Below are 23212 nucleotides of genomic sequence, written 5' to 3' on the forward strand. Positions count from 1 at the left end.
GCGACCTAGCTTAAAAAAACCCTAAAGTTATCTGGGGTTGGTCTTTTATGGGGAACAAGAACATATAATATTTATATATATATTGGTTTTTTTTTAATTCCAAAGCATGGTTTTTCAGTTCTTACCTTCTGGACTTGCTAATGACCGCTAGCTGACATGGGTTATACAGTTGATATGGTGTTAAATTAATTATATGTGGTTTAATTTATAATATTTCTCACTTTTTTCTTCTTTTTTTTTTTACAGTATTCCTTGGAGTAGCAAAATCTCACTTGAAGCGGGCTTGGTATAAGTATGAGTTTTAGTTAGTCAAATCTTGAATTGATTAACGAAAACAATTCAAGATCCAGCATTCGTTTTTACTTGCAAGATCTTCAAAAAGATGGAGATCTCTGGTGATGATATGCATGCACAGTGAAGAAGGAACAACTTGCTATATTCCATCTTAATTACATGCCAGAATTTGACCTTGGCCTTTCGATATCATCTTCTTATTAATGTAAGGACAAGAATCATAAGTACAATCTTAGAAAATCATCTGCATTAGATGAAAGTTCACTTAAGAACTCGATGTAGATTACTCAAGATCATATTTATTGATATTTATTCTAAAAAGAAGAAGAAGAAGAAGAAAGAATATTGACTTTGTTAAATTTATTAGTTTTTAAATTCATGCAGTGTGATAAAGAAGTGATTTTCCATGATAGATGTTGGATCAATCTACTATCATGGAAAATCACAACTTAATTTGGAAGAATATTTATTGTTAATTATATAAAGAGTAAGAAAAAAAAAAGAGGAAATTATATATATAGAAAAAAAAAAAAACCCATCGATCCAATGTTAGCCACATAGAGTTAACAAAGTTTGTAGGACTCAAAAGAGATGGCTTAGACTAAGAGTCGATAAGATGTGAGGTGAAGTGCCCTTAAAAAGGGTTTAATAGCCACTAAATATATGGCTAAGAGTCACTAGGATGTGAGATTAAGTGCCCTTAAAAAGGGTTTAAAAGCCAAGAAAATGTCATTAATGCTGCCTGTAGGTTTGTCTTTGACTAGAGCCGTTACAATTTTATTAAAAAGCGTGTACTGTTTTGTAAAATGGTAAATTTATTCCGTGCATCAACTATATTATATGAGCATGGGAGAAACAACATTTACTTATGTAGGATATGATGGTAAGAACATTGATTTGTACCCGCGCCTGTGCCTAACATTTTCTTGAATTATGCAAGCTAACATTTTAAAATTTACCGGTATTAACCCTCTTCGGAAATTACTACGTAAATCATGGTCCGTAAATTCATTACTTTTCTATCCATGGTTGTGAAACTACACTTATGTGTTGGAAAGTATACGAAATGAAAATAATTGTCCTGAGTTGAGCTTATAACCCGTGAATTAACTCAACAACCAATGTCAGGCACGCCAGAGGCCCAATTGAGGGTCAGGCCTCACACAAGTATATAGCCTATTTTTTGAAACCTCCAGCCCATGCTGATGTACGCCAAGTGGTGGCATCAACGCCACTTGAATTCAGCCACGGTCCGCCGTTAATCGGGGCCAAGACAAGTAAATAAAAAACCCCACCAAAGCGATGGATGCGGGCATGTCAGGAGGCAAAACGAAAGAAGAAAGGAAATAATCATACAAACAGGAGAACCCACTAAGATTTTAGAGGTTACAAGGAGACACACTAAATTAGAGACACGATTCATGGTGTCAGATTAATCCATGGGACGGAAAGAAACACAGTCGTTTCTTCTTTAATTTGGGACGCTGTTGAGGGCCAGTTTTGCCCCGTTTAGAATGAAGAGAGAACAAGCAGCAAGCATTGATACATAGGGGAAAGAAACAAAGAGAAGCGGGGGAGGGGCTCTCCATTGCACACACCACAGGTCCGTTTAGTTTAGCCCATTGCATACTTCTGGGTCCAGCTTCTTGCAGTTGTCTCATACTTGTTCCTGTCGGTCTTGTACATGTGAGCAATCTCCGGCACCAGTGGATCATCGGGGTTAGGATCCGTCAACAGAGAACAGATTGAGAGCAACACCTACACATGGAAACACAACACGCTTTGCATCATCACCAGTAAGATCTAGCAATTCAAAAGTCAAAAGAGAAAAAAAAAAGAAAAGAAAAGAAAAAAAAGAGAGGGGGCTCTAAACAAAGATTAGATTGCAACTAGTTATTTGACTAAAGTTATTTGAACAGCACTCCAATGCAAATCAGATATTTTTTTCCAATAAATAAATTTGAATGGGCAGACTTTTAGACATGTAATTTTACACAACAAATCCTAAATATAAACTGAAAAGCATCCTAAATATAAACTGAAAAGCCTATGCATATATATAAGTAAATATATCAAGAACCATTTAAGTTAATAAATGAAAAAAAAATCATAAATGATAATTAAAAATAAAATCTAAAAACAGATACAAATTAAAATATTTAATCTTACAACACAAACTATTTATCCGGATGTGTTTAATAAATTTGTTTGTTAAATTATTTTTTTATTGAATCAAATAATAATAAAAAACAGATACATATAAAATTAATTGAATAAAAAAATATTATGCAATAATACACGTATTAGAAATACTATCTAAAAATAAAAAAAATTTATTTTTAAAAATAAAATTTATCTATATAAAACAAAAACAAAATTCATAAATGAATTAGAATAATCTCTATTTATATATAAAAAAAAACTAAATTAACAAGATAAAAAATCAGGTATTAATTGGAATGTAAACTAACAGATTATTTAAAAATACTTATACATTGTATATTATACAATGATGACATATTATAAATACTATCCAAAAATAAATATTTTTTATTTTTAAAAATAAAATTCACCTATATAAAACAAAAATAATCATAAATGAATTAGAATAATCTCTATTTATAAAAACCTAAATAAACAAAATAAAAAATCTTGATTGAAATATACATTAAAAAATTATTTAAAAAAACTTATAAAAATATCATTTAAAAAAAACAAAAATAGAAAAACAAATAAAAAAAAAACCCAACACACATGAACCATTTAGAAAAGACCCATTTAGAAAAGACCCACTCACGATGGCCCTAATGCTAATGGGTCAAACACATGTCTTCCGCCCCAAAAATATTTCAAAAATAAATAAATGAGATGACACGTTATATTTCCCCATACTCCAACCACCAAAATAAAGATTCATATTTCCATAGAAACCTGTTTTTCAATCTATTTTGACCAAAAATATCTAAAAAAGAGCCTAAATATCTTAACAAACCCGTAGATAGCCTTAAAAAACCACACAAAACCAAAATCAACCCGAAAAAAAAACCTTCTCAAGCTTATATCTTATTTTTTAGGCAATTTCAAGGTAAAAAATACTTAATGAAACTCTCATCATCAAATAGAACTCATTAACATCAAAATCGATTATTTTGATGACTAAATTGGTGTCAACATTGATTTTCTATCTCTGCCGCTAGAATCTCTCTCTCTCTCTCTCTCAAATTAAGAACTAAAAAAAATAAAAACAAGCTTTCATACCAAAATTGAATTGCAAAAATATTGATGGACCGAACCGGTATAATTTGAAAAGTTTGAGGACTAAATTAAACTTTTGTGAGAACTTTGAAATCATTAATCATTTGTGTTGTCTTTTCTACTTTGGCATCTTTTTTTAATTTTATTCTTAGTCAACAAATTTAATTCAATTGTCCTTTAATTTGACCCAAAAAATATACAATCATGCCAAAAAAAAAAATTGAGGATCAAAATTAAAAGAAAAGGAAAAATTTTGCACAATGAGTCTAAAGTAAAATGTGAGAGCATGAATTGTGTTTGTATGCACAATGTTTTTCCCACAACATTTAGAGTTTTGCATAATAAAAAAGACTAAATTACATGAACCCATACAACCAATAGGATAGACTTCTCTTATTAAAAAGTAATATCAAAATAAACACCCAAAAAGAGAATGTCGTGCTAGCATTCCTCTTATCTCTATTTATTGTGATGGATTTTTTTAATACATTAATGCATCAATGGTTGGTAAGAAACAATTGTCCCTTTCTTGCACAAAAATGATGTTGGACTAACACAAATCCATTAAGATAGTGTTTGGGATTGTAGTAGCAGTTGTTTTTTAAAGTAATTTTTTCTTGGAAATGCATTAAAATAATTTTTTATTTTTTAAAATTTATTTTTAACATCAACACATCAAAACGATCCAAAATCATTAAAAAATATATAATTTAAAGCCAAAAAAAATCAAAAATTTTCAAAAGCACTTTTTGAACGCATAAACAAACATGCTCTAAATAATAAATGACACTTTCTTCTCAAGTCCAAGATGCTTTAAGGGTTATAGAATTCGAACCTTGGATATGGTTAGAGCAGGGCTCCATTGCTCCTTCAAAATGTCCAGGCAAATGCTTCCATTGCTATTTATATTTGGGTGGAATACCTTTGTTCTGAATGCTACCTAAAAGATGCATACATTTAACAAAATCACATACATATAGAGAACTGGATAAGATTGACTTCTCAATTGCATACGCAGAAGTCATAGTTAGCATACAATGAGATGCATAAACAGAAACCAAGAATACAATGAGGCGTTCACAAAAAGAAGGAAGCTAAAACTACTCAGCAAATACCAACAAATGGAATGACATATAAACTCCAAAGGTTAAGTCACCAAACAAACAGAAGTAACTTAAAGTTAGATTTCATATTGTGCATGGAAGGAGGGTTAGCAGAGGCACAACCATTCAATCAGGGCAGTTTATATCTTCAACCTTTTTATGTAATATCATTTATTTCATATTTAGCTGACTTTAGCTTGGGTGATATTCCCTCATTAATGCTAGAATTCCTTCATGAGCGATTAAAAAACGAAACCTGTTTTCTGAAATCACAATAAAAGTTGAAATTTGATACACAAGCCTTTGATGCAAGAGCTGTATCATTTAACATAAACTTCACATCTTATCTCATTTTATGAGGACCTGGCATAGAATTGTATCGTGTCTTTAGTTGGGTCCTATTAAACTGGCTCGTGCTTATACTGTGAAATCAGGTTTCCATGCTTATAGTTCATCTAGCCCCCCCTGTTTCTGCTGCTGATTTAAGAAAAATTAAGAAAAGTTTGACCTATTGCAAATATTCACACACGAGATGCCTTAGTGTCAAAATGAATCAGCTTCTGATGAGAATAAATTCAATACTAATCCTTCTTCTTCAATTTTGTTGCAAATTGAGTAAGAGATAAGGGGAAAAGAAAAGAGGTGAGGGTGGAAACAAGGAGATAGCTATTCCATGACTGCATGACACCTTTTCTTATACAAAAGGGAGGCTGGAACCTGAGACATCTTGCAAGGTAGAGGGGGAAATCGGTGCCAATGAAGCTTCAAGCATGATTGTGGGACACTAGGAATTAAGGAAAAAGCAGAGGGACAACGAAAGTAATTCAAGTTTACAAACGTCAGCAATTTCAAGTATATTTTAAATGTGCATGAACTTTATTCTATAGACAAGTAAAGAACTTCTTCAGACGAAAAACATTATGCCTTGCACGTAGCAAGCAAAAACTTACCTTGGGAGGCTTAAATGGATAGTCTGGAGGAAAATGAATAGTAACTAGGAAAACACCACCAGCATAAGGGCTATCTGGAGGACCCATAATTGTTGCTTGCCAATGGAACATGTCTTCAGCAACAGGACCTTCAACATTCCCATAATTAAAGCAAACAAATCAACAAAAAAGCATAAAATGAAAATAATCAATGAAAATTAGCTTCTAATTCCTCATACTCGTACACCTTGAAAAAGCAAATCAAACAAATAATATGTATCTTCATGTTTTACCCTGCGGTTTTCAACCATAATTATTAAAAATCAACCAAAATTTCAACATTATTTTTGGCTTTCCCTTAAAAGCATCGGATTTTAGCCTTAAATACTTAAGCTTATCGGTCAGAATTAATCATCGCCAGTATTATTCAATTGCACGCATATCATCATCGTCATAAATTCCAGAAAAAAATATATATACAAAAAGCTAACACGCAACGAAGAGATCAGATCAACCAAAACGCTAAAAAAAACAAAATAAAGAAAAATATATAGATGCGAAAAAAGTTGAAATACCGGCGCTGCATGAAGTAGGAGGGTCCTTTTGCAAATCTTTCAATTCCTTCAAGATCCGTTTCGATGCCATCTCTTCTTCTTCTTCTTCACTTGCAAGAACCTAAAAAAAAAAAAACACAAAATTCATCACCATCATCATCAACAAGAAATGAAATCTCTTAACTCAAGATCGATCCTCTCTAAACCACCATCATAACCATAAGATTAAAAAAAAATTGAATAGAGGCGCACCGGATTGATCCTCCTTCTGGAAAATAACGGGTTTTTTTAAAATAATTTATGAGATTTGGTTGTTCAGAGGAAAAATAGAGATAGAGAGAAGAAAATGAAAGAATGAAATTTAAGGATTCTGCAGGGTAGAGGACTTTATATTAATTTGTGGACCGTCCTTTTTTTTATTCTTAATATTAATTAATAAATAAGGTGCGTGTACATTGTGATTGTACTGTGTAAAAAAGTGCAGTAATAATTATTTTAAAAAATATTTTTATTAGAAAATATATTAAAATAATATTTTTATTATTTTTTAAAAAATACTTTTTTAATATTAACCTATTAAAATATTTAAAAAATAACTTAAAATAAAAAATTTAAAATTCAGGAAAAAACTATTTGAAACACCCAAACCGCGGATGGGATGGGGATGGTCCCATGCTACTATTGTACTTCGCGTTCCTTATACGTTACCTGCCCTCTATTCTTCGCCGAAAGTAGCCGCCGAATATAATCTTACCTTTTTGTTTTTGTTTTTTTATTTTTATTGCATGTTGGGCCTCTTAATATGATGAATATTTTAAATTAGTCATCCAACTAAAGATACCTTGCAAATGTACCACCAAGATTGCAAGAAATCAATATTCAAGTTTCCTATTAATAAGAATTAGCATTTTTTTTCTACATTAATTTTTTTTTATCTCTACCTTTCGATTTACTTTAAAAGAAATCTCAAATGTTTTTTTAAAGAGTAATTTACCTCATTTTTTCAAATGGCTATCTCTATCTTGGCAAAAATAGAAAGGTGACGAAAATTTTACTAGTCTTTTCTAAATGAAACTCTATTAAAGTACAAGTTTTTTTTTTAGCGAATTTTGGAGTTTTGACTACTCTTGCTCAAAACTTAAACCATATTTTTTTTTTTTTGTGTTTGGTATTGTAATGTGAGATATTTTTAAAATATTTTTAGTTTAAAAATACATTAAAATAATTTTTTTCATATCTATTTTTTATTTTTTACACCAGCACATCAAAATAATTAAAAAAAAATATATTTTTTTAATATTGTTTCAAGAAAAAATACACTTTTATAACACTTACAGGAATAAAAGTTAATACACTATTATAAACTCTCTCTTTTTTAATTAATATGGAAGTTCAAGCTAGTTTGAGCGCACCTCAACTAATCTCATGGGCCATGAAGTTAATGATTATGTAAACCTTCAAATGATTCTGAAGTTTGTGGAACTCGAACTGGTGACCTTTAAGAAGTTGAGTTGTACCCCTCTAAGTTTTATTATACACTATTTTTTTTTAGTTTAACGTAGGTGTCCGTGCCAGCTTGCGTGCACCTTGACTAATCCCACGGGTCCTGAAGTTAACGACCATGTAAGCCTCCAGTGGCCATCATATGAGTAACCACATGGCTCAAACCTGAGACCATAAAAGGACCAAATCTCTTGGTCCCAAGCTCTTACCACTGGACCACCACCTAGATGGTTTTTAGTAAACACTCTTTAATAGGTTTTATAGTGGTTATCCATCATCTATGTAGATGTCATTAATATTCTCTTATTAATCTATTGGGATGGCCTCGAATCCATGCATTATTCATGATAATAGGTTATTATAATTTACTTTTATCTATTTTCTTATTAAAAGCTCGTGTATAATAAATGTGTATTTATTAGGCTTCATGATTCTATTACAGTGGTTGTGAAGGGTTTTTGTACGTTTTTTTAATGAAAGTTTCTCTGTCAAACAGAAACAAAAAAAAAATGAAAGTTTTTCATCTCTCTAACAATTATCATTCAACTTTTCATTTGTTACAGGAAATATTTGAGATGTTATTTTAAAAGCTTGAGAAATATGTTATTTATTGTATTCTAATGATTAATGTGTTGAGTATATGAAGTTACCGTTATTTATTTAAATGTAACTAAATGTAGATTAAAATAAAATAAATAAAAGATCTAAATAATATAATCCATGGATTTCCTATAGTGATCCTAGCACCTCTATGTAGAATTCTCTTTGGTTTGTCTAGTGCTATAAAGTGCCATTTAGATTTCCTATAGATTTCAAACGATATTTTATGGAAAAAAATTAAAAATTTTGTTTAAAAATATTTTTTATTTATTTTTTCGAATCGTTTTAATATATTGATATCAAAAATATTTTTTTAAAAATAAAAAAATATTTTAATATATTTTTAAATTAAAAATATTAAAAAAAAAACAACTATTATTGCACTCTCAAATACTCTCTACGAAGCTTAATCCTTTTTTCCGTTTTCATTTTTATATTTTTGGTGACTTCCCTCCCTTCCTCTCATCTCCTTCACTCGTTAGGAGTAAGGAGATCATTGCTAACGGGGTGAGAGTTTTGTTAAGGGGCCATGTTAGAATTATCATTAAACTTGAAGAACATTATTAAGATTTAAACTTTTTTGAGGGGGCCTAGTAATAAATTTTAAGAGACAAATAAGAAAATGAACCTGAAATGCAGGGGCTATAGTGGATTTTTAAAAATCCAGGGGTGGATCTAGTGATGGAATTTGTTTTGAGGCGGTAATTTGATAAATTGAATTGTAAAATTGTAAGAAATTATAGTGTAAGGACTTATTTGAGATATATTTCGTGAATAGAGGACTTAGTTGTAAGTTGCCTTTTATTTCAAATATTTGAAGGTGGTGACTAATGCTGGTTGTCACTGTTTGAATATTTATTGGTGGATAGGATCGACGTTTAAGAAAAAGGAAAAGGAAAAATTAATGCATAGAAATTCTCCGTTACTATTACGGTGACGTGTAAGGTTTTTTTTTTTTTGAATGAAACGAATATTTTTGCCCGTGCCGTGTCGTTTTCTCTGGTCTTTTTGGCATGGACGGCGTCAACGACGCTCCCTGCAGACGCGTAGTCTTTCATGGCTGGCTCGATTCTAGTTTTTGTGCCATGGTCAACTCGTTATGAGGCGGTGACTGTTTGACCGTAATATGTCGTCGTTTCACCTTTATTTCATTTGAAATAAAGAAGAATAACAATGAGTTTGTAATGTTTTTAAATTTGGAAAGTACGATTTTTTTAAAATAATTTCATACGTAAAAATATAGAATCGTGCAAAAATAAATAAAAATTAAATACAAAAACCCCAATTAAATCCTAATATATAAAACACTTTCTTATCAAAAATACTTGTATTTTTCATAATCTCTTACTGACACGAAAATATCAAGTTGAAATATTAGTTTTTAGGAATTGTTTGGTATTTTTATGCTATATTGTGATGTGGTTGTTGTGTTACTCTATATTTGGAGGGTAAAAATAATTTTTAGTAATTGATTATTTTTTTATATTTATGAATGTTTAAAACAACTAAATAGTATTTGGTTATTTTTTTTTTAATTTTTTTAAATATAAAATGCCTAATAAGTAGTATAGTATATTAGAAATATTCTAAAATATATTTTATTTATATCAAATGATCTGTGATTTCTTAAGTTTATGTGACGTGTGTGTGTTTACTAGAATGACTCTTAATTGTTTTTTTTTTTAAAAATAGGATGATAATACACACACAATCTCACTCATGTAGACACATTATTTAAAAAAACATTAACAATATAAAAAATAATTTTGAAATAAAATTAAGTAAAATACTAGCATTTTTTGTATATGTAATTAAAGAAATAAAAAAAATTTAAAATATAAAATGACTAATAATTACTATAACGTATTAAAAATAATCTAAAAATATATTTTATTTATATTAAATAATGTATGGTTTCTTAAATTTATACGACATGAGTAAGTTTTATTTTTTTTTAAAAAAAATAAGATGATAATACACACACACAAAGTCAATATTTAAAAAACATCAATGATATACAAAAGAAAATTTGAAATAAAACAAGTAAAATACTAGCATGTAATTAAAATAAATATCATTTTAATTAAAATAAAATAACACCCACAAGATGAGGTATCTAAAAATATATATTTTTTATTTTATTAAAAAATATTAAATACAGATTTAAAATCCTTAGAATCACCATCCATTTAACATTAATATTTCAATTTGATTTTGACCCTCTCTATGTCATTATAATGTTATTAAATTGATAATATAAATTGTCATTGACACCTTTTCCTAGATAATAAATTCTTTTTAATTGGCAAAGGAAAAATAGACTTGTTCTGACCGAAATTATGATCTCGTTTATATTTTAACAAAACATGGCATTTTTTTAAAATAAAATAAAATAAAACATGTAAGAATAATAATGTAATATATTATATGGTGGGTCGATGAAATTGTAATATTTTAATATTGAACGTGGAAGAAATCTATATAAATAGAATATTTTATTCATTTTGCATGTTTTTCTATTTGTATGGCCTTTATTTTTTAATACTAATCCGAAAAAGTTTTTTTTAGTAAATTAAATAAAAAAACCCTCCAACAATAAAAAAAAAGAAGAAGAAATGCATGAAAAGCACGTACACTGCCTTTTTTTGTTTTTTTTTTTAGATTTTTGTAACCTCAGCCAATAACCGACCTTGGCTAGCGTGAAGCTACAGACCAAAAGCCCATGCAGCCCGCCAAATAAACCGGACCAACTTAGCCACCCACTGGAACTCACCGCCCCCCAAAAAAACTACTGATCACAACATGAGCAGATTCAACCGGCGAGTCCAAATCCCCGATTTACAACTCCCCAAATACGACGATGCAGAAGAAGAAGGAGATTATAGTGATAATAATGGAGTAGCGCGATTAACAACAACAGGGAGCAATGTGAGTGACGATCAAGAACCAGTCATGGGTGTTAAAGTTCTAAGACAAGCTTCGCGTCATAGAGATATTAAAGGGGATTATCTTGATGTTCCTTCCCATTCGTACTTGATGAAGATTTTTCAGAAACAAGGTCAGTCTATCAGTCCTTTTCAAGTTCTTATAACTTTTCTGGGTATTTTTTGTTTTTTAACTGATAATTGATTTCTGGGCCTTCATTGTTTTTGGCCATTAATCTGTTTAAAGTAGTCCTAGAGGTCTTGCTTTGTAAATGGCCAGTGGGTTTGTGATTATTTTTTGTTTTATTTATTTGATTTTGCTCTGGTTTTTTTTGTTTTTCTTGTTGATATTGTATAGTTAGAGAATGCAAAATATTTTATGCGAGAACATTTAGTTTAGAAATCAACTATGTTGAATCTTGTGTTTATCAAGATTGGTTTCGTGTCTTAGAAATACTTCAAGTGAATTTAATAAGCTTGTGTGCTTAGCTAGTTGAGGTTGATGATGGGCAGTCGCAGATATTCTTCGTTGATTGCACAATGTTTAAGGCCATATATTCAAAGCTTTCGTGCCGAATTAGTTGGATCGGTTCCTGGAAGTGTCAAAATGGTGATAATTTTTGTTGAAACAACATTGTTTTGTTGACTTGGAAAGAATGGTTCTAGAATGTTGGAAATTCTTGGATTGAAGAATGGTCTTAGCTTCCTTGCTGGTAAAAGTTGTTGCCTTCAGTTTATGACAACAAGTCTGTAAATTTCAAAGTAGTGATAAATTTTGTTGAGACATCATTGTTTTGTTGACTTGGAAAGAATGGTTCTAGAATGCTGGAATTCTTAGACTGAAGAATGGTCTTAGCTTTCTTGTTGGTAAAAGTTGTTCCCTGCAGTTTATGACTTGAGTATTTACAAGTCTTGGGGCTTCTCTGTTCTCCTTTTCAAGAATAGTTTCATTACTGTTCATAAACATTTTTTTTTCATGGAAATTTTTATATTTCATTTCAATTTCAATAAAAAGAGAAAATCAGAAAATACTCATATGGTATGCATTTGTGTTTTCCTTAATATTGATTCCACGCACCATCTTAGAATATATCATTGGTTAGTGACAAATACCAAATTACAATTTATTTTATGTTCAAGTAGAGGCTGGGGAGGAATAAGCAGCTAATTTGGCTGCATCTGATCCATGTACTGGCCCGAAACATTCGGGGTTCATAAGCATTAATGATAAAATTAAGTCCTTCAACCCCCTAAAACCAACACAAAGTAGCGAGCATTGATTCTGGAATGAAAGGATTATGCTCAGAAATTGACTTGGAGCATTGGTGTCCTTTAAACCTCAATCCCATCTCAGAGTTCAGGGAAGACTTGGGTTGTTAATCTGATACATATTTAAACACTCTTCCTAGCTTAATATATCTTTAAACTTTCATCATCTTTATTTTTGCAGGTGATAAGCAAGTTCTCTTTGCTGATAAAGTTTTGAAATTCACTGCTTCAGGAAAGATGAAACACCGCATATTGTTAATAACTGACTTTGCCCTTTACATTATTGACCCGGAGACTAATGCGCTTAAACGACGAATAGCTCTGGCAGCTGTAGAAAAGACATGTTTGAGTGACTTAAGTGATAATTTCCTTGCAATTATCATTCCAAAAGAGTATGATCTTCTCATGGCCAGCACTAGAAAGACTGAAATAGTTGCAGTGTTAGTTGAAGCTACCAAGAGTGCTTCTGACTTTGAACTTGAGGTGGTTTTTTCCAATAGGTAAAATCGATGAACTGATATCTTTCACTGTTCTTGCATTAGTATTCAATGTTTTACTTTTCCTTTGATTTCTTAGATGATCCTAAACAGATACTTTATTGAAGGATAATTAAGGTTTAATTTTATAATCCATTTATCCATGCGACATCCAGATTTTGGTTTGTTGTAATAGATGCTCATTGCTTTATCATATATGAATCTTTGGTACTGTCCTTTGTATAATGCCTATGCCATTGATTTTCAAAGCCAGTTTGTTAAATGCAAACATGTGCATAACCGGGGAATTTAGCTTATAAAAACAGTCAAGTGACTGGATATGATATGTTTGTCCTTCTGTAATCAGAGGTGACAGAGAGGTTTTCTGACTAATTTTAGAGGAAGAGAAGACTGTTAGCACTGAGAATAGTAGTGCTTTGGCCTTATATTGTATGCAAATTATAAGATATCTGCAAACATGAGATTGCTTAAAGATCAGTGTTAGGAAGGCTATCAGTTAGTTGATATCTCCTCCACCCCCACTTTCTTTTCCCCGCTCCTTGCAGGCTGAGTTGCTTTTGAAATTTGTTCTGTATGATGCTCTCACTGAAATCTGAATTGATTAGGCCCCTTACCTTTGCAGCTTTGAGTATAATGCAGATGCTGAATTGGTAAAGGAAATCCAGTTCGAGGAAGTTGAAGGTCCGTGCTTCTATAACCTGAAACTATTTTTTATCTTATAGGCTAATTGTTCTATAACAACTGTCATACAGGTACCCACTATTACATAGTAATCGGGTAAATCAGTGTTATGTGCTCGTGAGGCCTTCTGTTCATATCCCTTCTTATGTGCATTTCAGGAGGAGTTAAAACCAGAATCACGAGGAAATGAGTAGCAGTCCACACATGATTTTATTTGTTTATAGAAGTCCACACATGTTTTCATTTGTTTATAGACTACACAGGACATTCATACTGTTCATTGTAAAGCGGGAAGGTCATTGCATTGGCCCATTGATATATTGTTTTGTTGATGTTGATTTTTTTGTGTCTAATCCCCGTAGTAAAAGAATTGAAGTTTTTCTCTGCGGAACTGGTTTCGGTTGTATGAAATGAGGTTATTTTTTATGTTCAAAAGCATAAATTGCTTTCTCCAAGAGACATCACCAGTTTCAGTTTGATTCTGCAAGTTTTTTTGGGGCACACAGCCGATTAATTTGCTATATGCCCAAGGGTGTCTGGGAAGGAAGAAGCTTAAACAATGGAAGAGACTTATTTAGCTTCTGTAAACCCTCAATGCTTACTACCGGCAATAAGCAGTTGGTTTTGCGAAGATAGTCATTTCTGAGCTCGCAGACAAACACATTCTTGAGGCGTTGATTGCTCAGCTGAGTGCATAAACAGGCTCTGCAGGGATAATAAACTAGTGGATCACCATTGACTAGTCTCTGCAAAGCAACTTGACCTGATATTCTTCTTATATTAAATTACACAGGACTGGAGATTAGGAGAAGATGCATGTGATCATGATTCTTGAAAGCATGTAGCTAGGTCCATCCACTTATTATTTAAAGGGGCAGTTTATATGGTTCCATACCACTGATTAGGTAGGTTTTTGGCACATGAAGGTATCAATGTAGAGCCACGAGTCAAGGATCCTGGACCCGCCCATGTACATTGAGAGATTGAGTTACATCATGCCGCGAAAACTACATAAACCCATAGGCATAACATTGAATTCTGACTAAATAATACAGCAGAAAAGAACCCATATTGTCTTTGCTGAGGGGAGAGTATTGCTTATTAAAATGCATGTCAATAATATTTTTTTATTTTTAAAAATTTATTTTTAACATTAAAATAATCTAAAACATCCAAAAATTTGAAACTCTTTGCAAGTAGATTGCACCTCGTTCTCGTTCCCAATCATATTCTTAGAGCATGTGGCTAAAAACTAATTCTATGACAAAATTTGTCACGGAAATATGAGGGTATACAAATAAACTCAATTAATTGAAACAAACAGCCCAGTTCAATTAATGGAAAACAAAAATTGTATTGCAACTAATAGCAAGAAGAAACAATATTACTGTTGAGCTGAAGAGGTAGAAGCTACTTCAGTTGTCTGTGGTGATGGGGTTGCGACTGCAATTTCTAATTTACTTTCAGTGGATGGCCGGTCGTCGGTGCTTAGTCTCCGAATTTCCTCCACCATTTTCACCACATCAGGCATTTTGGGTCTCTGCTCTGGCATCCTCACCACACAAGCCATTCCTATTTGTAACATCTCTACCATTTCCTCCTCAATATTGGGATACCTTAAGAGCTCTAAATCAAATACTTCAGCAGTCCACTCCTCTCTTACCACAGAATTCACCCACCTCACCAAGTGAACAACTTCATCACCACCTGTGGCGTGCATGGGAGATTTTCCTGTGAGAAGCTCAAGTAGCAAGACCCCATAACTGTAGACATCAGATGCATGGGCTGCTTTCCTACTGTCTGTTACTTCTGGGGCTCGATAGCCTGCAGCCCTCATCATTGGTGGGGGCACTGGGCTCATCAGTGATGCCAAACCGATATCGGACACACAGCCATATCCTTGGGAATTGAGGAAAATGTTTGAGGATTTTATGTTTCCATGGACAAGTTTGCCACCATTCTGCGTGTGGACATGAGCAATGCCCCTTGCTGCACCAATTGCGATCTTCAGCCTTGTTTCCCAGTCTATAGGAGTGTGGCCCTCCCCTCTCTTACCTGCAAAATGTAACATTTATCTAGGAGTAATATCCCTGAAAGCTGGAAAACAGAGTGTATCACTGTAAAAGGTTTTTGACATACCATGTAGCATTGAAGACACACTGCCCTCTTCATAGAAATCATAGACCATAAGTCTCTCATCCTTGGAATAGTAATATGCCCTTAGTGGAGACACATTCGCATGCCTAATACTCCCAGCCACAATCATTTGCTGCTCAAACTCCTTTTTGGGCACAGTCACTTCCTTCAACCTCTTCACCACCACTGTGGATGCATCCTCGAGCGCGGCCTTATAAGCTATTCCAAACGTTCCCTTCCCAAGCACCTCTGCAGATGCTCTCAACAAGTCCTCCAAGTCAAATGCAAGACTACAATGCTCGAAGAAAAATAGCCTGTTGTTCTGCTCTTGGCTCTTTGAAGCTGTTTTCTTCAAAGACGATTCTTTCTTCTTTGTTGCTAACCCACCTTCCCTATTTTTCTTAAAGCGGCACAAAACCATCAACACAGCAATAACCACAAACCCAAGTACACAGCCACCTAGAGCAATCCCCAGGATTGCAGGTTCCCTTAGTTTTGAGGATTTTTTTGATGGTTGAGAACTTGGTGGATGAACTGGAAGAGCAGGAGGAAGGGCATTTTCTGATGAAAGAATGTTACCAGAAAATGCAGAACTTGGAAATCTTTGAAGAGACTTGGGCACACTTCCAGTAAAATTATTGTTGGCTAATTCTAGCTGTTGCAAACTAGAGACATTTATATCAGGAATATTGCCTGAAAGGGAGTTGTTAGCAAGGTTCAAAGATGTGAGGTGGGTCAAATTTGATATTGAAGGAGGAAAGCTCCCATTGAAGCCATTATTGGAAAGATTAAGAATTGTGAGATTATTCCAAACTGAGAAATCTGAAGGCAATGGGCCAGAGAAGTTGTTGGATTGAAGAAAAAGGATGGTTAAGTTCTTGAGTTTGGATAGTTCATCATAAGGGAAAGAACCTGATATACCATTAGATCCGAGGCTCAGGATCTGAATTGCTGACAAACGCCTAAGAGTGTTGGGTGGAATTGGGCCACGAAATCCTACTCCTGGCAACACGAGGGCTGTAACTCTAGAGTGATCATTGCTACAGGACACTCCAGTCCAGTTATTGCACACAGAAGTGCTCTCCTTCCAATTGACAGGGCGAGAGAGATGAATATTGTGAAGGAAATATAATAAAGCTTTCTTATCTTCAACCGGGTCAGCGGTGGTTGGCAAGAAAACTGCTCCAAAGAAGAGAAAAGCACATAAAATGAAGAACAGGCCCTTGTTCATGTTCATTCTCTCAGAACCAAACTGTTGAGCACATTTGCAACTGAACAGCAAAGTTTCTACACAAATCATGGTCACATCCACATAAATTTAGTTAAAAGATGGACTTTAATTAGAAACAGAAACAGATATGGTCTTTGCTGGTTGACATAATTATGAAGCAGATAAATGTCTTACAAATTGTCTAGAAAAATTATGGCTAATAGCCAAGACTTTTAGTATTAGGACACATTTAGTCAAAATTAGCAGCTAAAGCATGATTAGGAGACCTACTATACACTATCATGGTTCTTTATTGACTTTTGCAGCTCTCTTCACCAAACATCCTTGGACGCTGTGAAAGTGTGTGTAAATAGAAGAAATCAAGATTCAGAATCCCAAACACTAGCACAATTATCCCTTGTCATTTTCCTTTGCTTTCCTTCAAATTTTTTTTCTCGGAAACCAAGCAGGCAGCAGTAAAGGACAGAAAACAGAAAGCAAGATATTGAAAAGGGGGGTTCAGTTCTAAAGAAACGAAACTTACTGATTGAATGAAGAACACTTCAAAACTTGCCAAAGATCCACCACATCTACAACTAGTCAGCTTAACTCTTAGTCCCTCTGTCTTCCCCGTAAAACAATCTTAACAATCCCCATGAATATTCAATACCAAGAAGCAAAAGAAGAAGAAGAAGACAGAATCAGTTACATCCTTGGGAAATCAGACTACAGCGAGAAAAGCAAAAGTACTAGATGACAATGATAAGTGAAGATGATTATTAATGATGGCGAGGACTGACGAATATGAGCTGTTTTTGCTTGAGAGAGCAGCATCACATGCAAGAAACTAGTTATATAATAATTGAGAAAGCAAAGTCCATGCGCACGAACAGGAGGGTGCATGTGGAGACAAAGAGAGACAACGTTTCATTAAGGATGCAAATAAGCTAATAATAACTAGTCACAACTCCAACCACTGTAACCATAGCCAATCACTACTGTTGCTATATACACACACACACACAGACATCAATGATATTTTTAGATTAGTTTTCATATACAGGAATTCAATTAATTCTTAGACAAAATATTTTTAATAGGATAATAGGTTAGTTGAATTTTTTTTAATATTAAATTGGTTAAAAATTAATTTTTATTATTTATTTTATTTATTTATTATAAGTTTATTCCGATTTTAAAACTCGAGTTACACGTTTGACATATTAATTTACGTTGATTCATGTTATTTTTTATCCTTTTTAATTTATCTTTTCTTCTCAATTTTTTCTTTAAAATTCAAGTGATTAAGAATTAGCCTCTATAATTTATTTTAATTTACTTTCTATAAGGTTATTATGCTTTCATGATTCGGATTGTGAATTTAATAAAATAACTTGAATTAATTCAATATATTATTATTTTATTATTTTTTTAAAAATATCATTTAATATATCATCATATTAATATTTTTTAAAAACATATCATCTAACATTTTAGATGAGTTCATAATTAATTGTTTTAAAAAAAATAATCTTACCTGTAATAGAGTGCGTATCAATAATCCAGTATTTTATACTGCGTAGCCTTCCTTGTTATCTGTATTAATTTATTTGTATAGCTAGGTATTATATTTGTAGATTAATTACTGTACTAAAACTTGTGGGCCAGAGGGCACATCACCTCTCCTGCATATCCGTCATTGATGCTTATTCCTGGAAGAAATTTGCTCTCTGAATTTCTGGCATAGTATATCCCCACAGGCGGTGGCAGAGACACAGTAGATGATAGGATCCAAGTGTGGACACCACCACCTGCTCCAGCCTTTATTAGCCAGCTTCCTGCAGTGGCGAAACCCGACAGAGTTGTCACTTCCAAGATTTGAAATCACGCATCCACTCACGCACAGACCTCCGAGAAAACCACCAAATGCCGTGCCTACCCTATTCCATGCTGCTATGCTACAAGTTAAATTCTACCCTACTCTTTTGTTTTTTTAGTTTGAATTGTTTTTATTTAAAAATATATTAATATAATAATTTTTTATTTTTTTAAATTTATTTTTACATTAGTAGATAAGAATGATTTGAAAATATTAAAATAAAATTTCAAATCTCTTGAAAATTGTTTTTGAAACGGAAAACAACGAACTTTAAAGCTATTTTCCGTGTGTTTTAATTTTTTTAATAATTTTATATAGTAATATTAATATTAAAAATAAAAAATATTTTAATATATTATATATCACATTACCAAAAAACACACTAAGCACTCGAAGAATTAATAAAATAAAAAAGGGCACTATTTGTTTGCAGCTTAACCATTTACAAATTCTATAAATATTTTGTTTTGATCATAAATGAATTTATTTTGCATATATCTATATGTATCTGAATAAAAAATTATATAAAAAGCTCTTACACTCATATATTTTTGAAAATTGAGATCAAGATTTTACATATTTTTATAAAGGAGACTAATTTAACATATATATATGTATATATATATATATATGTATTTTTTTTTAAATGACAATATAAATTTGAGACCTTTATACTGATGTTTTTCTCTTTAATTTATCGTCTCATTGCTAATAAAATCTAGTTTTTTCTTAAAGAAAATTCTCATAAACCTGATTGTCTGACATAATAGGTGTGTTAATTAAATTGATAAATTTCTTTTCATAAATTAAATTGAGTTGATAAAAAATTTAAATTTAAAACACAAAAATACTTGTAACAGAGTTTAAAACATATTTGAAAGTATATTAGCGGTTGATTTTTATTTCAAAACATATTAAAATAATATTTTTTTATTTTTTAAAATTATTTTTGACATCAACACATCAAAATAATCTGAAAACACTAAAAATATATTAATTTAAAAAAAAATTAAATTTTTTAAAAATATTTTTAAAACACAAAAACAAACCTAACTAATTTATTATATAAAAAAAATTAAATTGGGTTGATAAAAAGAAAAACTTTCATAAATTTGAAACACAAGCACCGGTGACAGCCTTTAATATCGTTGATCAATGATCGATGAAAAAGGAAAGAACCGATCAATGGTGGCTGTTAGATCGGTGGCCTGACAGTATTGCACATAATGGTTACCACGTGCTATTTATTACCTCTACCTTCCAAATTTAGCTTCCTTAGGATGGCATTCTGACGTGGCTCCTAGTTTTAGAGATCCCACGTGGTCACTGCGACAGGTCAGAGACGTTCTTCTCTGCTTTCACTTTCACAGACCCATTGACGGGTCATTTTTACTGGTTAATGCTTGCATCCTTGTATTTTTTATTTTGTACTTGAAAGTCCTTTTATTATTATTTTTCATTTCATCATCTTTTTGTATCCTTCCCGTAGTTAGTATTACTATTGTGATTAAAAATTGATATGTGTGGTGTGCTCTCTAATATAGATTTTTGTCATTATATTTTTTTAAAAAATTATTTTAATCTATTTAATATATGTTTTACAAATAAATCCTTAATTAAAAGCTTTTATCATCGTATTTTTTAGTTATATACAATTTAGTCTCATAACAATTCTCTTAAAACTAAATCCTTCCATGCAGTGTTTTTAAACCCGATCCGGTCCAAGGCTCAGGTCACGAGTTTTGACTGGGTTACTAGGCAATCTTATTTTTTTTATAAATCAAAATAACATCGTTTTGGTAAAAAATAAAAAAATAACCAACGGGTTGCAACCGGGTCAACTAAGTCACCGCGTCAAATTATCGGGTCAGCTGGATCGATCGAGTTTTTAACTACCCTTATTTTTTTATAAACCCAGCTCAGTTCCAGTCCCGGGTCAGCTGGGTCAACCCACCGAGTTTTAAAACTATGCTTCTATGTTAAATTTTAATTTTTTAAAAAAATTAGTTAAATAATCACAACGGAGTGATGGATAAAGTAAGAGTTAAATGAATTTAAATATGTTTATTATTTTTTAATTTTTTTATAACATTGTATATCTATTGTTGTGTTTTTTCAAAATTTACTTTTTTAATTCATTTTCTTGATTCAAATCTAAAAAAAATCACCATTTATATTTTACATGTGATATGAGAATATTTATTTACTTCTTTTTTTATTAAATAAATCCACTGTACTCTTATCTTACTTACCAAACCATTTAAATTATTTTAATAATTTTTTCTAAGTTTGTATTTGATACATAGGAACTTAATTGTTTAAAAAAGAGCCACCCGGGGATTAAATTGTATATGGATGTAAAATATGATGATAACAAATCCTTAATTAAAAACTTATCTGTAAGAAAAAACATAATACAAGGATCAAAATATACATTAGCAAAAAATTCATCATGACACATTTCAATTTTAAACGATATTAATGACACTGATGATGAAAGGATGTAATTTTCTTTTTTGAAAAAAAAGGTAAAGTAGAGTAATTAATACTAGACAAAAAACTAGTAAAGAAACTTTTTTGATGTAAAATAAATAAATATACAGAAATGAGGAAGCATCAACCTGTAATTCTTACCGTTGCTACCTAGATAAGAGGGGGAAAAACCCAAAAAGAAAGAGTGAAAAATGGTAATTCAACTTGGAATTCCATATTAATGACACTTATTTTTTATATATAAAAAAAACCTAGCAGCCATCGATCATCAATAATTTGTGCGAAGAATGTATATGAGCTTGTATTTATTGTTTTATGGTCGTAGCTGATTTTCATAAGTCAACACTAAATTCATTTATAGGTTTCAATCAAATATATTATTTGAGCAACAACTAAAAGATTTATGAGCATTGGGTGGATGTTTTAGAGAGAGTGGTTGCTTTTCAAAGTGCTTTTCACTTGAAAATATATTAAAATAATATTTTTTTATTTTTTAAAAATAATTTTTGATATCAGCGCATCAAAATAATTTGAAAATATTAAAAAATATTAATTTAAAACAGAAAAAAAATTAAATTTTTTCAAAAACACTTTTAAAATGTAAGAACAAACAGAGATAGATCTTTATTAGAAATACCTGCATTGAAAAATAAATTGGATTTACTATATATGACTTTATTAGTAAGTATACTATTAGTGTATACACGCCCGTGCACATTAATAGTATGTTTTTTAAAATTAAAAAGATAAATACATACATACACTAATGGTATATTAGTTCTGAAATTGATACATTAAATTCTCCTTAGAAGAAACGAGAGAAAAAAATAAAAAAGCTTGCCGTGCAAAAATAAACAAGAAGAAATTCCCACAGGTTTATTTAGATTATTGACATTTTTTTTAAAAGCAAAATTTTTATTTGCATTAATATGGGTGTTCGAGCTAACTTGCACGTATCTCAACTAATCTCATGGATCCTAAAGTTAACGATCAAGTAAGCGTCTAGTGACCATCATATTAATAACCTTATAGTTTGAATATAAAATTTCAAGAAAAATAAATTTTTTAATTTCAAGCTCTAATATCTAAAAGTAAATTATTGATATAATGGGAAATGGATATTTCCTCGTGATAGGTGCTCTATGAAATCACAATAATCTATTATATTATAGCATGCATGAAGCACGACCTAAGTGCCTTGCAGACGACCGATGAGAGAGTGACAGAATCATGCTTGCCAATGTTTAATTAACATATGATCAGTTATACAATACGGTATCAACAATGATTCGGTCCAGAGATAAGAGGCTAGTTGTTTTCGTGAAGGGAACACGGTTTGAATATGATATTATCATTTATTTTTTAAAATATTTTTTATTTAAAAATATATTTAAATAATAATATTTTTTTATATTTTAAAATTATTTTTAATACCAGCACATAAAACGATTTGAAAATATAAAAAAATAAATTTAAAGTAAGAAAAATAAACTTTTTTAAAATTTTCTAAAAAAAACTTTTGAAATGTAAAACAGTATTAATTATAATAAAATTTACTTTAGAAGGTTTGGCGTTAACATGAAAACGATCTGTCTCCTAATCTGAAAGGGGCGAAGAATACCCTTATATATATTATATTAATAATAATAATTATAAAATACATTATATAAGCAAATTCAACCGTGTTGCCATTCCAAGGGCATGAATACAACGACACAACTCACAGACCACCCAAGGCCAATGAGATGTGATTTTTTTTTTTTCCTGTTTTAATTGGGTTTTTTTTAGTTATTTGGTAAAATTCTCTTGCTCTTGAGGCTGCCAGCAGCCTGAGCCTAATATGACAAATAGACAAGGACGCGAGAGACGAGGCAAGGAATGGATT

At 31.4% G+C, this 23212-nt stretch overlaps 3 protein-coding genes across 6 annotated transcripts; 1 reads left to right on the top strand and 2 right to left on the bottom strand.

Annotated features, from left to right (window-relative positions):
* Positions 1–1641: 1641 nt before the first annotated feature.
* LOC18105670 (ubiquitin-conjugating enzyme E2 10) lies at positions 1642–6555 on the bottom strand. The gene is made up of 5 exons (XM_006374262.3): positions 6388–6555; positions 6157–6256; positions 5603–5730; positions 4385–4489; positions 1642–2052 (listed from the first exon to the last, which is right to left on the bottom strand). Exons 2-5 carry the CDS (start codon positions 6224–6226, stop codon positions 1909–1911), a joined length of 447 nt encoding a protein of 148 aa, XP_006374324.1. The 5' UTR covers positions 6227–6256; positions 6388–6555; the 3' UTR covers positions 1642–1908.
* Positions 6556–10911: 4356 nt separating this feature from the next.
* On the top strand, positions 10912–14035 carry LOC18105669 (uncharacterized). Of its 4 annotated transcripts, XM_052447328.1 has the most exons (5): positions 10915–11296; positions 12613–12931; positions 13551–13609; positions 13768–13804; positions 13835–14035. In XM_052447328.1, the coding sequence occupies exons 1-4, from the start codon at positions 11041–11043 to the stop codon at positions 13797–13799; spliced, it is 666 nt and encodes a 221-aa protein (XP_052303288.1). In that variant the 5' UTR covers positions 10915–11040; the 3' UTR covers positions 13800–13804; positions 13835–14035. The 4 variants fall into 4 exon arrangements, with proteins under 4 accessions (XP_024442081.1, XP_024442080.1, XP_052303288.1 ...); XM_024586313.2 differs by having other exon boundaries at positions 10912–11296; positions 12664–12931; positions 13768–14035; XM_024586312.2 differs by having other exon boundaries at positions 10914–11296; positions 13681–14035.
* An 864-nt stretch (positions 14036–14899) lies between these two features.
* Positions 14900–17915, bottom strand: LOC18105668 (probable inactive receptor kinase At4g23740). Its single transcript, XM_006374260.3, has 3 exons — positions 17500–17915; positions 15749–17032; positions 14900–15664 (listed from the first exon to the last, which is right to left on the bottom strand). The coding sequence occupies exons 2-3, from the start codon at positions 16980–16982 to the stop codon at positions 14994–14996; spliced, it is 1905 nt and encodes a 634-aa protein (XP_006374322.1). The 5' UTR covers positions 16983–17032; positions 17500–17915; the 3' UTR covers positions 14900–14993.
* Between the last annotated feature and the right edge of the window lie 5297 nt (positions 17916–23212).

The sequence above is a fragment of the Populus trichocarpa genome, chromosome 15 (assembly GCF_000002775.5).
Source record: "Populus trichocarpa isolate Nisqually-1 chromosome 15, P.trichocarpa_v4.1, whole genome shotgun sequence".
Lineage (NCBI taxonomy): Eukaryota > Viridiplantae > Streptophyta > Magnoliopsida > Malpighiales > Salicaceae > Populus > Populus trichocarpa.

What these genes read in the sequence shown, in the direction of transcription:
- LOC18105670 (XM_006374262.3), bottom strand. Translation starts at nt 6,226, where the DNA reads ATGGCATCGAAACGGATCTTGAAGGAATTGAAAGATTTGCAAAAGGAC. An exon ending in ATCCATTTAAGCCTCCCAAG is followed by an intron (nt 4,490 to 5,602) that starts GTAAGTTTTTGC and finishes TGCATCTTTTAG; the next exon opens with GTAGCATTCAGAACAAAGGT. An exon ending in CTGCTCTAACCATATCCAAG is followed by an intron (nt 2,053 to 4,384) that starts GTTCGAATTCTA and finishes TTCCATGTGTAG; the next exon opens with GTGTTGCTCTCAATCTGTTC.
- LOC18105669 (XM_052447328.1), top strand. Translation starts at nt 11,041, where the DNA reads ATGAGCAGATTCAACCGGCGAGTCCAAATCCCCGATTTACAACTCCCC. An exon ending in GAAGATTTTTCAGAAACAAG is followed by an intron (nt 11,297 to 12,612) that starts GTCAGTCTATCA and finishes TTATTTTTGCAG; the next exon opens with GTGATAAGCAAGTTCTCTTT. An exon ending in CCAGTTCGAGGAAGTTGAAG is followed by an intron (nt 13,610 to 13,767) that starts GTCCGTGCTTCT and finishes TGTGCATTTCAG; the next exon opens with GAGGAGTTAAAACCAGAATC.
- LOC18105668 (XM_006374260.3), bottom strand. Translation starts at nt 16,982, where the DNA reads ATGAACATGAACAAGGGCCTGTTCTTCATTTTATGTGCTTTTCTCTTC. An exon ending in TGTGTCTTCAATGCTACATG is followed by an intron (nt 15,665 to 15,748) that starts GTATGTCAAAAA and finishes TACATTTTGCAG; the next exon opens with GTAAGAGAGGGGAGGGCCAC.